This window comes from Myotis daubentonii, chromosome 19 (assembly GCF_963259705.1).
Source record: "Myotis daubentonii chromosome 19, mMyoDau2.1, whole genome shotgun sequence".
Taxonomy (NCBI): Eukaryota; Metazoa; Chordata; class Mammalia; order Chiroptera; family Vespertilionidae; genus Myotis; species Myotis daubentonii.
In genome coordinates this window covers 6,089,127-6,103,526 of record NC_081858.1, presented here as the reverse complement: position 1 = coordinate 6,103,526, position 14,400 = coordinate 6,089,127, and the positions used below count along the sequence as shown (strand labels likewise).

Here is a 14,400-nt window from a genome sequence, read left to right as displayed (position 1 = left end):
CCAGCCTGGACGCTCCCTCCTCCCTGGCCTCCCCGGGCCTGGCCCTGTGTTCTCACCCAGGCAGCTTGCTGTCATTCTCCTCGGGGCCAGCTGACTCCTCCCGAGGCGGCTGGGTCAGCAGGACAAGCAGCTGCCTCCCTGCGCAGCTCCCCAAGCAGAAGGCTGGCCTGACCCCCAAATGCAGCAAGTGCCCAGTGGGGGGCGGGACAGCAGGCCCGTGGGAGGGTAGCAGAGGCCATTCTGGCTGCTTCCGTGGCTCCCAAGTCCCACTGGCTCAGGCTCCAACCCTCAGCCGCGGTGTGGCCCAGGGTAGGTGGCTGTACCTCGCTGAGCCACGAGAGTTCAATGCGGTCACGAGTAAAAGCGCTGAGCCCAGGGCTGGCCCACAGTCCATGCTCAGTAAGCGGAAGTGGTGACCATGATTATAAGAGGCGCAGAGCAGAGGGCTCAGGAGCGACACTGCCCAGGTTCGAATCCCAGCTCTGCCACTTAACAGAGACCGTGTCCATGGGCAAGTCACGTCATCTCACTGTACCTCCGTTTCCCCATCTGTAAAATGGGGTAATGACAGTCCCTTCCTTGTAGGGCCACGGGAAGATTAGATGAATATACGTAAATTGAAAGTGCTTAGAATAGAACCTGCCACATGGAAAGTGCCAGATAAATGCCAATGATGCCTACATCTGCTTGCTGGCTGCACGCCCTCTCCTCCCGCCCCAGGGCCTCGGTGCTGCAGGCACTCTCCAGTGAGAAGGTGGATGAGGCCCCGAGGCTGTCCCCACCTCCAGGCTCTGTGGGCCCTGGGAGGGCGGCCTGCAGAGGAAGGAGAGGAGGGGCTTCGAAATAAGTCCACCTGCAGACTCGCCCACAGACACACACAGCCCGACAGACACACCACCCACTCAAACCCACAGCAAACCACGGGACCCAGCCGCTCCCGGCTCCCCACCCACCCGGAACCCTCACCCGGCCCGGCCCAGGCCCCAGGCCAGGCAGCACCCTCTGGGCCATGCAGTCACCCTCCATCCTGGCTCCACACCAGCTGCCTGGCCCTGCAGTAAGTACAGAGAGCGCCCAGCCTCAGGCCGGGCTGTGACGTCAGCCCGAAGCTTCCAGCTGGATGATCTCACCCGCACAAGCGGGACCCGGGCGCTGGATGTGGTGCAGGAGCCGGGCCGGGGGCTCAGCCTCCCTCTGGATAGAGGGCGAGGTGGGTGGGGTCTGGTCACTCCGCTCAGCAGGCATCAGAGATTCAGGAACAACCCAGACGCCCTCCCGGGCCCTGCCGCCCCCTAGCTGTGTGCAGGGGCCGAACCCTGCGCCCGTTTCCTCGCCTGCCAAGTGGGTGGGGGTGACACCCCTGCTGTGGTGAGGTGCAGGTGCTCGCCGCGCGGGGGGGGGGGGGGCAGGGGGGGCACGCAGGCGGTGAGGGATGGTGAGTGCTGGCACCCTCCATGTCCTTATTTTTAGCAGCTGCCTCATGCGGGCACCACTTCACATCACAAGGATTTCTCAGCCAGTGACTCACTGAATTCCTTCGCACGCCCACCCCACCCACGGGCCAGGCGGCCGAGCCCCAGAAGCTCACAGGTGGCCCACCTGCTGGGGGCAGATCAGAGACAGGGGCCCTCCCATCCAAGGGGGGTTTGTAGTCATTCTCCAAGCCCCCGGGGGTGGGGGTGGGCGGGGGGCGGGGAACTGGGGAGCAGGTCCTCCTCCGGCAGCTTCCCTTCGCCCAGCACAGCTTCATCCTCCGGCCGTCCTCTGACCTGGGGGACCAGCGAACCCCCTTTCTGAGGAGGAAGCTGCCGGAGGAGGATGCGGGGACAGCAGTGGCCTCCACGTTGTTACGATGATGTTAATAGTGAAACTTCTCAACAGGTTCGACTCCCAGGCGCAGAGAGGACCTGTTCTCCTATACCCCGCCCTGCCCGCCGCCCCCGGCGGCTTGGAGACTGACTACAAACCCCCTCAGGACACACCCGCGAGCAGGCGGCTCTGAGGTCCACTTTACAGGTGGGAAGGGGCAGTGCAGGGCTTGGGGGTAAGGTGAGAGCCCGGCCGGCTGGGGGCGAGCTCTGAGCGCCTGTAGGCGGCTGCAACCCGGGGCCATCAGCCTTCCCATCCATGGCTCCCTGGTCCCTGGTCCCCTTCTGCGGTCCCCGGGGCGGCAGGATCAGCAGGCGTGGGGTGGGGGGAGCGGGGGGGGGGGAGTTTTTGCAGAGGGTGACCTGAGCCTTCAGCCAGCAGAGGGTTATTAATAGCCGCGCCTCAGTGCTGGCTCGGAGGGTGGCTCCGGGGAGGGCGGGGAGGGTGGGGAGGGCGGCGGGCGGGGCCGGGGCTGAGCTGCAGGGGCCCTCCCCGCCCCCTAGGAGCCAGCTGGGCCTGAGGATCTGCAGGGCGAGTTCATCACCTCGGAATACTCGCATGACGGGAGGGACCTGGGCAGCGCCCGCCTCCAGCCGCAGCCGCTATAAATAAAAGGCTCCCAGCCCAGAAGCCAGGAGAAGTTTCTAGGCCTGCGTCCCAGGGTTTATTAAGCTCCTGGCTCCACTTTAGACCTTGGCGGCTCTGGCTTCGAGCCTGGACAGCCTGGGAGGACAGAGGCTGGCGGATCGCGGGTGAGGCGGTGCGGACAGGGCTCTCTGGGATTCTGCAGGACCAGCCCGGCGAGGCCTGTGGCGGCCGGAGAGTCTTTGGGGGTTGGGACCCCAGCCTGGTGCCTGCCTCCACCCTCCGCGGCGGATGGTCCAGCAGCTTTGAAGCTGAAGAATTAGCTGGAAGGCAAGCCCACCACATCACCTTGCTGTGTGACCTTGGGCAGGTGGCTCCCGCTCTCTGAGCCTCCCTGTGTGTTCCAGCTCAGCATCCGCCATGGCTGATGGTCAGATGCCCTTCTCCTGCCACTACCCAAGCCGCCTGCGCCGGGACCCCTTCCGAGACTCGCCCCTCTCCTCGCGCCTGCTGGACGATGGCTTTGGCATGGACCCCTTCCCCGACGACCTGACTGCCCCCTGGCCCGACTGGGCGCTGCCTCGGCTCTCCTCGGCCTGGCCCGGATCCCTGAGGCCGGGCACGGTGCCGCGGGTGCCGACGGCCACAGGAAGGTTTGGGGTGCCTGCGGATGGCAGGAGCCCCCCGCCCTTCCCTGGAGAGCCCTGGAAAGTGTGTGTCAACGTGCACAGCTTCAAGCCAGAGGAGCTGATGGTAAAGACCAAGGACAGATACGTGGAGGTGTCTGGTGAGTGGGGATCAGGAGGGGGAGAGAGAAGGGGGGTGGGGTGGGGGCTGCAGGTTGGAACAGCCCAGAGGACTCCTCTGGAGGGAGGGGCAGCTGTGAGGGCTGACGCAGGCGATCTCAGGGCTCAGGAAGGTGGCCCCAAAAGTTACCCTTAGGGAGAGCTCCCCTCCTGGCCGCCAGGAAAGCTCAGCCTGACCGGCCGCCGGCCTATGGTCAGAGCCCGCAGGGAGGCGGGAGCCGGCCGGATATGGTGGCGGAGAATTGCAGAGGAAGAAGTGACACAGACACAGAAGGAATCGAAGGGCCCCAGATCACATCACAGCCTCGAAGGCGTGTTTCATGTGGAGTGTTAGCAACCAGCCTGGCTTCAAGGGCAACACTCCCTGGTCCCAGATAAGAACTGAGGCTGAATGGCCATTTGAAGGAGAAGAATGGGTAACCTTGACCAGCTTCCTAGCTGCCAGACCCACCTGAGCGCTTCACCTGCAGCCTCTCAGTTAATGCGACCAGAGGGCAGGGGTCCCGTGGGCTCCCCTTCTTACAGACGAGGAAGCAGAGGCCCAGGGGGCCTCAGGGACACCCCCCTCCCCCCAAAGCCACCAGGGGTTCCGATCCAGGCTGCCTGGGAACGGGAGGCCAGAGCGAATCGGCCATCTAGGCACCTACTAGGGACGAAGGGCTGGGCGAAACCTCTTCTGTTCCTTCTCCCCAGCACGCCTCCCCCCGGCCCTGAGAGCAGAGGCCTCCAGGCCCCCTCGGCTGAGGCTGGGACCCGGGCGGGATGCGTCCAAGGTCACGCTGTGAGTCAGCAGCAGGAAGAGTCTGGGCCTGCCCACACTCCAGGAGAGGGGAGCAGCTTTCTGTCGCTTCCCAGCAATTAAAGCTCCACTAACAGGAGCAGGTTCCCAGCAGGCTCTGCCGCCAGAAAAATCAATAAAAGCATCGCCAACACAGGCGGCAGGACGGGCCCTGGCAGGAAGTCGTGGGGAGGGGGGGCAGTTTCAAAGCCTGGCGGGTCAGAATGATAAACATCAGAGGTCTGGCAGGCGCGGCGGGCCAGGCGTCAGGCTGGGGCCACGTGCTGGCGGAGGGGGTCGGCCAGGGCTCTGGGCAGCCTTGGCCGGGAGGCTGGGCTCGCGTTCTGAAACAGGCTCCCCCACTGACCAGCAGGTTGTACAGATGACTTAGCTGCTCTCGGCTCTGTTTCCTAATCTGGAAATTGGGGTTCAAAGGGCTACAAGGGCATAAGGATGATTGTATTTAATGAGCTGATGTGTGAAACGTGTGGATATATAGGGCCTGAAACTGTAACTGAAGTGGATGTTGATAAAATGCCAGCCACCCAGGGAGGCCCTGATAAATCATAAATGGTAGATGGCCTCTGAGACCTGGGTTCCAAGCCTGGCTGCGCTGGTCACGCTCTAGATCAGGGGTGGGCAAACTTTTTGACTCGAGGGCCACAATGGGTTCTTAAACTGGACCGGAGGGCCGGAACAAAAGCATGGATGGAGTGTTTGTGTGAACTAATATAAATTCAAAGTCAACATCATTACATAAAAGGGTACGGTCTTTTTTTTTTTTTAGTTTTATTCATTTCAAACGGGCCGGATCCGGCCCGCGGGCCATAGTTTGCCCACGGCTGCTCTAGATGGATGTGGGCAAGAAAGTCTTTTCACCGCTCTGAGCCTCCGTTTCCTCATCTGCAGAATGGGGATCATGATAATATCTATCCCATAAGGCTGCAGGGAAGACTAAATATATGCAGACAAGATGTAAGACCTGCAGAGTGTCTGTAAAATGGAGCTAGTGAGGGCGCCTGCCTGGTGCCCTGGAGATGGGCATTATTATGACCACTCTCTGTCTTTGTTTTAATGAAGGTTCCTGAGTTTTCCACCCCAGGTTGGAGGGTCCTGCGGCCCTTCCAGGAGCCCTCTGCCCAGCCTCTCCGTCCTCTTTTCCAGGCGCTTCTTAACAAACGGGATCGGGCAGCTCCAAGCCGACATCCCAGCTAAGTCACTGACCCAGAGGCTTTGAATGCGTCTCAGAGCCTCAGTTTCCAAATCTGTAACATGGGGTCGTTGGGGAACACAAATAAGACAAAGACAGACAAAGCCTTTCTAGGCTGTAAAGTTCTCACAGGTATGCACTTAGCCACCCTAGCTCGACAGAATCCAGGTCCTCTGAGAGGACACACTGAGTCTCTCCCGAAAGCAGTTTGAAAAATCAGATCAATAGCAGAGGCTCCATCTAAAACGCAACTTTCAAGGGAAGTCAGACATGAAACCAGTCTCCCTCCCGCATCTCACAGTGACAAACCTACTCCCCACGCACTCGGTGCTAAATACCTACATAGGTTGGCTCGCTGCTTCCTCATGTGGACTTCTAAGTAAACATGGGTAGGTTTGTTATACCCATTTTACAGATGAGGAAACTGAGGCCCAGAGAGAGGAATTCACCTGAGATCCCCCACTTCTCCATGGCAATGTCTGACATTCAAAGTCAGGCCAACCCTAGCCAGTTTCCAGTTCTGATTGTGTGGCCCTGGGCAAATCCTCCCTGCCACCTCCGACCCTCGGGGTTACCATGGCTCTGGGAAGGGGGACTGGGTCAGTATCTGCCCAACAGTGTTCTTTTAGCTGCCACTAGGCATCTGAGCGCTGGGTGGAGGAGGGGGTCCAGAATTCTAGAAGGTGCTGGTTGAAACAACATGGTAACGGTCATGGTAACGGGCTTCGCAGGGCGCTGAGTTTGCTAATGTGGTTTATGGATCTCGGAGAGACGGCCTTGTCATCTCTGACACCTGTGAGTGTCCAGTTCCAGGGAAGTGTTTGGATGATGCTGGACTAGAAGATTCCCATCATGCCTCACACACTCTCACCCCCGCCCTGCAGCCACCAGCCAAGAACCGTTCCCTTCCTGGGCCACTGGGCCAGGCCCTGGCCAGGGAAGGGACTGGAAAGTCCCCAAGACCATCTGCCCGGCCCTTCTCCCTAAGCCCAGGCCCCCGCCCGCCTGGTAACAGCCTGCTTCTTTAGCTGGGCCAGTGGCTTTCCCTGAGGGCTGATGCCCCCTTTCTCCGAGGCTCCCGGAGGCCTCTCAGCTGCCCTGACTTCAGATGAGTTCTCTTTTCTTTCTTTAACCATAATAATTACTTTTTTATGTTTCCAAAAGTCAAATTATTCCCATGTAGAAAATAAACAGGAAAGCAAAATAAGAATGAAACATTACTCATCATCCTTCAACTGACCCTATTAGATATTCAAATGCTATGCAAATTAAGCTTTCAGACTCCACTCTTTCCAACACCTTCTTTCAACCAGATGAACCCCACCCCAGGCCCCCCATATGGAAATCAGAGGCCCTCTCCTCCCTGACCCCCAAACCTTGTTCTCAGAGCATGGACAGGGAGGGTTAGCTTCTGAGGGGCAATCCTGCCCCAAACATGGAAATAAACCACAAGCATTTACCTTCACACAGTATTTTTACAACTTACCAAGCGATTCTGTGACTCGCTGGCATTCACTCCTCAAAGTAACCCAACAATTAGGGTGTTGCTGTCACCCCCGTTTTAGAGAACAATGCACTGAGGCCCCGAGAAAAGTAGATGTCAGAGCAGGGACTCCCCCTGCCTTTGAACCCCTGCTCCTGCTCTTCCGAGCTGTGTGACCTTGGGCACGTCACTTAACCTCTCTGAGCTTCTGTTCCCGGGCCACAGAACTGCAAGAATAGGCTGGCGTGAAAATGAGAGAAGGTGTCATAGGCGAGGTGCTCAGAACAGTGGCCGACACCACGCAAGAGCGATCTGAGTTTGCTCTTTTATTCTTAGCCCCGCCTCCTCCTTTATTATTCGCAGGACACAGTGTGCAGAAGGCCTGAGTCAGGGGCGCTGGCCTGTCCCCAAGGGAGACAGGCCTCCGGAGGCCCAGCTCTGGGGAGGGGACCTCTGGCCACGTGCCGGGGTGAGAGCCAGGCGGCTGGTGGTCAGGGACTTGGCAGGGCAGGACGAACGCTCAGAGCATCAGCACATTCACAGAACAGCAGCACTCCCGTTCAGCACCGTTTCCTCTAAATGTGCCCCTTTCTGCCCAGCTGGGCGATGGAGCCGCACGGATCAAGCTTAGAAATTCTAGAACCCGGATCTCACCCGAAAGAAGCCCAAGAATATCAGTGCCGCGACATTCTTCCCATGTCAGGAACGGGCCGGTGCCCAAAAGCTGGGGACTGGCTGCATGACCTTCCCGATCCCCACGGGGACACCAGGCAGCCGTTATACATCGTGTCCCAGAACATCGGCTGTAACACAGAAAATAACTAGAGTGTGATCCCATGTGATAAGCTATGTGACGCACAGCTATACCACATAACATCTATGCATTTCTAAGTACAGAAAGAAAAGTCTGGAACATCTACCGAAATGCCAGTGGTTTTCTCAGGGCGATGGGGTTATGGGTGGTTTTATTTGATTTTTTGCATTATTTTCTACACTTTCTAACTTACACATGCATTATCTTGTAATCTAGAAAAAGTAATTAAGAAAGGAGTAATGAATTAAAAAAGCAATTAGTAATGTAGTTACCTATAAATGGCCGGTTTTTCAAAATCTGGGGCCACAGAAAAATAATACATCCCACCAGGTTATTCCGTCTAGATTCCCGAGCCCCTCAGAGACACCTGTCCCTGTGTACAGGAGGGCTCCTGGCCCTGGGCTGTGGCCCCACAAATGAGGGGGGAATGGCTCTCCTGCCACTAACTCCTTGTTTACAGAGAAATTGGAGACACTCTCTCCATTAAAAAAGTAAGAATGGGAAGGGCGACGAGGCTCAGAATTTGTTATATAAACTGCAAGGTGATAGGGCAGTTTGGGCCCAGGCCTCCTTGTCATTTCATCTTTTTCCTTCCTAAGGAAAAGAAAAGAAAACACCCCCCTCACCCCTCTCCCCTGCTCCCTGCAGGAGGGAAGGGGCAGTTCCCACCATGGAGCCTCCCCCTTCCGTAGGCAGGGCCCCTCTAGGAGACCGGGGGTTGGTAGCAGATTGAAGCATTGCTGCCAGGGGCTCTCTCAGGACCGGGCCCAGGAATGACTCTGGGAGCTACTTGGAAGGTGGGACGGGCAGAGAGGATGGGACCCAGCACCTGGCTCAGACTCAGAGAGAGCTGGTTCAGGGCCCGGGGCGGGGCCTCAGTTTCGCATGGGTAACCCTGAGCAGCCCATCCTGGGGTGGGGGTGGGGGTGGGGGGGGCGGGGCCATGAGCTGTGAAGCCAGAGGGCTGCATCCAGGGTGTTGGTCCCAGGGTTTCCTGGCTGCTGAGGGCGCGGTGCTGCCCAATGAGGGCTTGGAAGATACAGTGCCACACGGGCCCAGGCTCTGTGATTTCCTAAGACAACACGTAATTGTCTGCCAACTGCAGTCAGGCCTCCTGTCCTGTCCATTGTCTTGCTTCATCTCCTCAGCAGCCTGGGAGGTGGGCTCAGGTGAGGGGCCCCAGGCTCAGACTGCTGGAGCTGGGCGTCTAGATCGGCCGTGGGCAAACTACGGCCCGCGGGCCGGATCCGGCCCATTTGAAATGAATAAAACTAAAAAAAAAAAAAAAAAAAAGACCGTACCCTTTTATGTAATGATGTTTACTTTGAATTTATATTAGTTCACACAAACACTCCATCCATGCTTTGGTTCTTTAAGAACCCATTGTGGCCCTCGAGTCAAAAAGTTTGCCCACCCCTGGTCTAGATCAAGCCTCAAGCCACACAAGGAGGCGGGGCCAGGGTAGGGTTTGAACCTGAGCCTGGGCTCCCGTCAGTGGAAGCCCAAGGGACTCAGATCCTGACGCGAGGATTCCTCCCCCTCCAGGCAATCACGAAGAGAAGCAGCATGAGGGGGGCATTGTGTCCAAGAACTTCACCAAGAAAATCCAGTAAGTAAGCCCGTGTGCGTTTCCGGTGGGCGTGGAGGGCGGGAGGGGCCCGGGACCCCAGTTCTGGGGTCTGTACCCTCTTGGGCATCTCTCCCGTGAGGCGCCTTGCCCCCCACCCCGGGGTAGGGAGCTGAACCTTCACCCTAAAGGGGAAAATGTCACAGCAAAGGAATCATGTGAGCAGAAGGCCACCTGCAGAGCCAATGAGTCCAAGCCACACGGAGCTCCCCCCAAACCCCGAAACACCTGTGGGAAGAAGAGCCCGTAGGTCCTAACGCTGCATGGACGTGCCTGTTTCTGACGGCGTCACGCCACCCGGTGTCCTGCTGGCCCCGGAGTCTCGCCATCCTGGCTGCCGTGAGCCGTTGGTCGCAGCTCAGTGTGCAGAGGGCAGGAGGGACCTCACCCTCCCTGGAGGACGGAGAACGAGAACGTGGGGAAAGGTCCTTACAGTTAGAAATTAGAACAGCGCCGAGCTGGTCCCTCATCCTAATGCCCTTTCCTCCCTCCTGGTAAGAAGGATGGAGGGTGACTCTAGCCCTGCGGCCTCCCCAGCTGAACATCAAAGGAGATGGGGGCCAGGCCCCGCAGGCAGCGGCCCCAGCCAGCGGCGCCGGCATTGCTGTCACCCTCGCTGCTATCGATCGTCACTCCGCCCGCCCCCCCCCCCCCCCCCCGGAAAGACAGCATTAGCCGAATTCCTAGGCTTCTTTTGGATCCTGCAGTCCCGCCCCCCACGTGTCCTGGCCTGACCCCCCTGCAGTGCGGGTTCCTGGAAGCCGCGGGCACTTCCCCATAAGGCCACGGCCAACTGTGTCTCTGTGCTCATGGCCTGCATGCCAGGACCCCTCCCCGCGGGCCAGCACCAGACCCAGCGTAGCGGAGGGGAAAGGAGGGGGCGGGCGCTGATGTTTCTGTCAAGAGGTTCAAATGAGGTGCCCCCACGATCACAGAGCTGAGCCGTGACAGGGACGGAGGCAGAAAGAAGGCAGCGGGTTCATCATCTTACAAACATGGCCATTTTTGTGGATTTTGCCATCTCTGGGGCCTCAGGGGAAACTGCTCGCTGGGAGTTATTGAGCAGGTAGAACAGCCTGAGGCGGCCAGAGGCAGGGCTGCTGGTCAGCTGGGGCCCGGCAGCTGAGCGGGCTCCTGTGACAACACTGCACTGGCCACTGCCCTGAGCCCCCCACGTGCCCTCCCAACCAGCCAGCCATCCTGACCTGCCCGGGACCCTCCAGAGCTCCCCACATCCCAGAAACTAAAGGGTCCCCAGGACCTCCCCCCTCACCATGGCCCGAATCCTCCCACTCTGATTGGTCAATGCCCAGCTGCCTGTGGTTAAATCTTCTCATCTCACCCAGGGGGTGGGAGTCCAGGCTCCGCTAACCTGAGCTGCTGCTCCCCCGTTTCCCGCGGAGGCACCCCGATGGGGCAGGAGAAGATGTGTGCGAAGCACTTAGCACAGGGGATGGCCTCGGGGCTCCTCCTCAGGAACTGGCTTATTAAAACCTCCAAACCAGGGCACCTGGTCCGAGCCCTTGACTGAGTCTCTTCCCACCGCGGGGCTCAGCTTCCCCGGGTGGAAAATGAGAGCTTTGTCCCGGACCATCGTGAGGGCTCCTCGGGGCTCTGACACCCTGAGGGTCAGCGATGCCGGGCTTTGTGCTGAAACACTCACAGCCGTCAGGGTGCCCGCGGCACGGCCCACGGCTGCGCAGAAGCTAACCCTCAGCAGGCACTCCGGCGCACCAGGCACGGGTTCTCAGGTCACCTGCAGAGGCTGGCACTCTCGTTACCCCTTTCCCTATAAGGAAATAGGCTCAGGGGGGCGAGAGCACAGGCTCAAGGCCACACAATCAGGAAGAGTCAGAATTTGAATTCAGGGCCCTGGCTGGGTCGCTCAGTAGGTTAGAGCATCGTCCCAATATGCCAAAGGTTTGATCTCCGGCCAGGGCACATACAAGAAGCACCAATGATGCATGAATAAGTGGACCAACATGTCTCTCTCCCTCTCCCTTCCCCTCTCTCTAAAATCAATACATTTAAAAAGAGAGAATTTGCCGCACCCATTCTCCGGACCATAGCCACCTCTGCCACGGTGTCCGGTGCCCAGTGGGTTGGCATGCGAGCGGTTAAGCAGAGCGGACCCATCCCAGCAGCCAGGGGAGGGCCACACGTCCACAGCTCGGCTTGGCAGCTGCCCCGTTCCCTCCTTCTCTTCCCTCCTTCCCACAGGCCCCGCTAATGCCCGCGGCTTCCATTTGGCCGGCGTCTCCGGGGTAGACTCGGCGAAGGGGCTATGGGCTACCCCTCCAGGAAGGGCCATGACCCGAACGGGCCTACCTCACTTCCGGGTTCTTTCATCAAGACCCGTGACTTTGCTTTTACAACAGGCAGAGCCAGCCGGGCCAGGAGACCTCTATGGTGATCGAACCTTCTGTGTCACCACCACCCCTCCCCCCACCCATGGTCCCTTTTTCAAAAGTCGGGTGCCAGAGAGCTACTGTGAATTCAGAGACCAGCATTCCAACTCCATCCGCATCTGCCGCTCGCCGGCTGTGCGACCTTGGGCAAGTCACCTCCTCTCTGACCTTCACCCCACCTGTGCGTCAGGGACAGTAACAGGACTCGCCTGGTGGGATCAGGGTTGACAACGAGGTGAGAGGACTCGGGTGAAGCACCTGGCGCACAGGACGCTCAGGGGCCCCCGTTTTTATTCTTCTTATTCATAAAGGCACCCCAAAGGGTCGCCAGGTTCTCCGCGTTCCAATGGCTTGTTGAAGAAACTGTGCCTGGGTAGCTCATTCGCTCCAAACGAGCCCCAAATCATAAAAACAGCTTCAGAACTGGAACCGGATTGGGGTTCAGAAAGCCCGGCATTGGGTTCAGAAAGCCTGTCGTTTAATTGCCCCAAGTCTCTGTTAAAGGCTCTGTGCCACGGGCATGTCAACTCCCATTCACCGTTCGGGACCCATGTACAGCTCGGACCAGGTCATGCCTACACACGTGTTCAGGAAGCAAAACACTTACCACCTACAGCAAACACCTAGGATGTGCCCAATCACGGCTCATCCTAAACATACAGAGGACGCTGGCATCTGCATTCGAGCCAGCGGCCAGCCTGACCCACTCTGCCAAGCTGCCCTCCCACCATGAATTCCACCGCAGTGCACGTGGCAGGTGGCTGTGCGCCACCCGCTGCCAGACACACCTACTGTGCTCTACGCGGGGAGGGGGCGGCGGCCATTACGCCAACAGCTGGTGATTCGTGGGTGCTAAGTGGGGACTTCAACCTGAATCAGACACGGGGGCCGCAGCTCCCTTGTAAGTCAGTTACTGTTGAGCAGCATTTACCACTTGCAGAGCATATTCACATTCTTTGCAAAGAATCCTAAAGCCCCAAGTCCGGTCCACGTTTAATACAGTGACCTCCATTTTGCAGAAGAGAGAACAGCTGAGTGGCTTCCCAGGCTCACAGCCAGAAAGGGGCAGAGCCAGGGTTCAGACCCAGCATGTACACCCCAAGCCCAAGCTCTTATCAAAACTATCTTCTTTCGGAGGAACAGAGGAGCGTGTGGCCTGGGTTAAAATAAACGACTAAAACCCTGTGCTCCCCCTAGGCTTCCTGCGGAGGTGGACCCCGCCACCGTGTTCGCCTCGCTCTCCCCGGAGGGCCTGCTGATCATCGAGGCTCCCCAGGTGCCCCCGTACTCACCATCGCCATCGGGAGAGAGCGGCTTCAGCAACCAGCTTCCTCAAGACGGCCAGGAGGTCACCTGCACTTGAGACCCCGGTCCTGGCCCATCCCTGTCACCCCCACCCCCACCCCCAGGGCTTCTCTGATTCCAGGGTACATTAGCCGTCACTTCAGCTGAACTCATAGATTTAGTGCAACTAAAATGTTGGGGGTCAGGGTCATTTGACCAGTCCCTAGAGAGTGTAGTACTAGGTGTTTGCACCAGGGGGCGCGATTGGCAAGTCATGCTGGGTGGCGTTAGGCCAAAATGCCGGAAGTTTTTCTTTCTTTACTCTTTCTGTCTTGATAACAATGTTGTACATTCAACAGTTGCACAGCATGCAGAAGGGGACATAGCATGTCACACAGTATCTCACCTTGCAACCGATGCCAGGGCTGCTTTTCTCTGGGGACCTCGCATCACCCAGATTCCTATTCTGGGCCCCGATGTCCGTGCCTGCCCCCTGGTTGGCTGGTGGGGCCCATGAGCTCCCCGCACGGTGTTTCTGAGGCCCTGGCCTATCGCGGTGACAGCAGGGCTTCCCCCCCGAACGGGAATTACCCAACAGTCACACAAAAACAGTAGTGCCTTCGGCCCTCCGCCCAGCACCTGCCGCACGTTCCCGAGCTCGCAGTCCCCCAGGAGTCTGGAAGCCCCTCAGTTTACCCCCCAGCTAACGTCCCCCTTCCTTGTGTCTATGTCCTCGTCGGGATTTTTACAGAGGGGGCTGTCTCCAGGCAGCTCCGCCAGGAACCAAGCAAAGGCCAGACAGCCGGCAGGCAGGACAGTGGTACTGTGTATATGGGTGGGACGTGTGTGTCGTTGTTATTTGAATTGTGCTGTTCTTTAGGGGAAAAAATAACAGTGGATAATAATAAAGGAACTGGTGTTCTTAGCCCTGTGTGCTTCCTTTGATTGAGGGACTAAATGCTACACCACTTAGATTTTTAATATCAATTGGGAACGCTCGTGGCCGCAAATACTAACACCCAACACATAGTGGTTCAACGGACATAAGCATCTGTTATCTGGCTTTACAGCAAGTCTAGATAGGCGATTTCACAGTTATTTCTCCAGCTGTTACGCCACCAAAACCCCAAGTACTTCCCTTTTTTTCCTCTGCCGTCTCTGACGAGTCTCCCCTCATGGCTGCAGGGTGGCAGCAGCAGCTCTGAGCATCACCCCCCCCCCCCCCCCCCCCCCCGGGCATGTGTGGGAAGGGAAGGCGGGGCACAAGGCCTTCTCATCTGCACTCCCTTTGGCCAGTTCGAGAGCCTCTTCCAGGGGCTCTCGGGAGACTAGGTTCAGCTCACTGACGCAAACTGGGGCGCGTTCACCCTGAAGCCCGTCGCCGGCAGAAGGGAAGGGGCGGCCACAAGGGGCTCAGGTCCACACTGACTTGTCCTCGGAGGCCGGGGACATGGCTGGGAAGGAGGAGGGGGCACGGCAGCTGGGGGGGAGTCGGCATTCAGGGACTGTCGCAGACCGAGGCTGCAGGGCACAGAC

At 58.5% G+C, this 14,400-nt stretch overlaps 1 protein-coding gene across 1 annotated transcript; it reads left to right on the top strand.

The window, feature by feature from the left end:
- Positions 1-2,388: 2,388 nt before the first annotated feature.
- Positions 2,389-13,789, top strand: HSPB8 (heat shock protein family B (small) member 8). The gene is made up of 3 exons (XM_059676706.1): positions 2,389-3,241; positions 9,091-9,154; positions 12,778-13,789. The coding sequence occupies exons 1-3, from the start codon at positions 2,875-2,877 to the stop codon at positions 12,941-12,943; spliced, it is 597 nt and encodes a 198-aa protein (XP_059532689.1). The 5' UTR covers positions 2,389-2,874; the 3' UTR covers positions 12,944-13,789.
- Positions 13,790-14,400: the final 611 nt, after the last annotated feature.

Coding starts and splice junctions, on each gene's coding strand:
- HSPB8 (XM_059676706.1), top strand. CDS start 2,875: ATGGCTGATGGTCAGATGCCCTTCTCCTGCCACTACCCAAGCCGCCTG. Junction 3,242..9,090: donor CAGATACGTGGAGGTGTCTG/GTGAGTGGGGAT, acceptor CTCCCCCTCCAG/GCAATCACGAAGAGAAGCAG. Junction 9,155..12,777: donor AACTTCACCAAGAAAATCCA/GTAAGTAAGCCC, acceptor TGCTCCCCCTAG/GCTTCCTGCGGAGGTGGACC.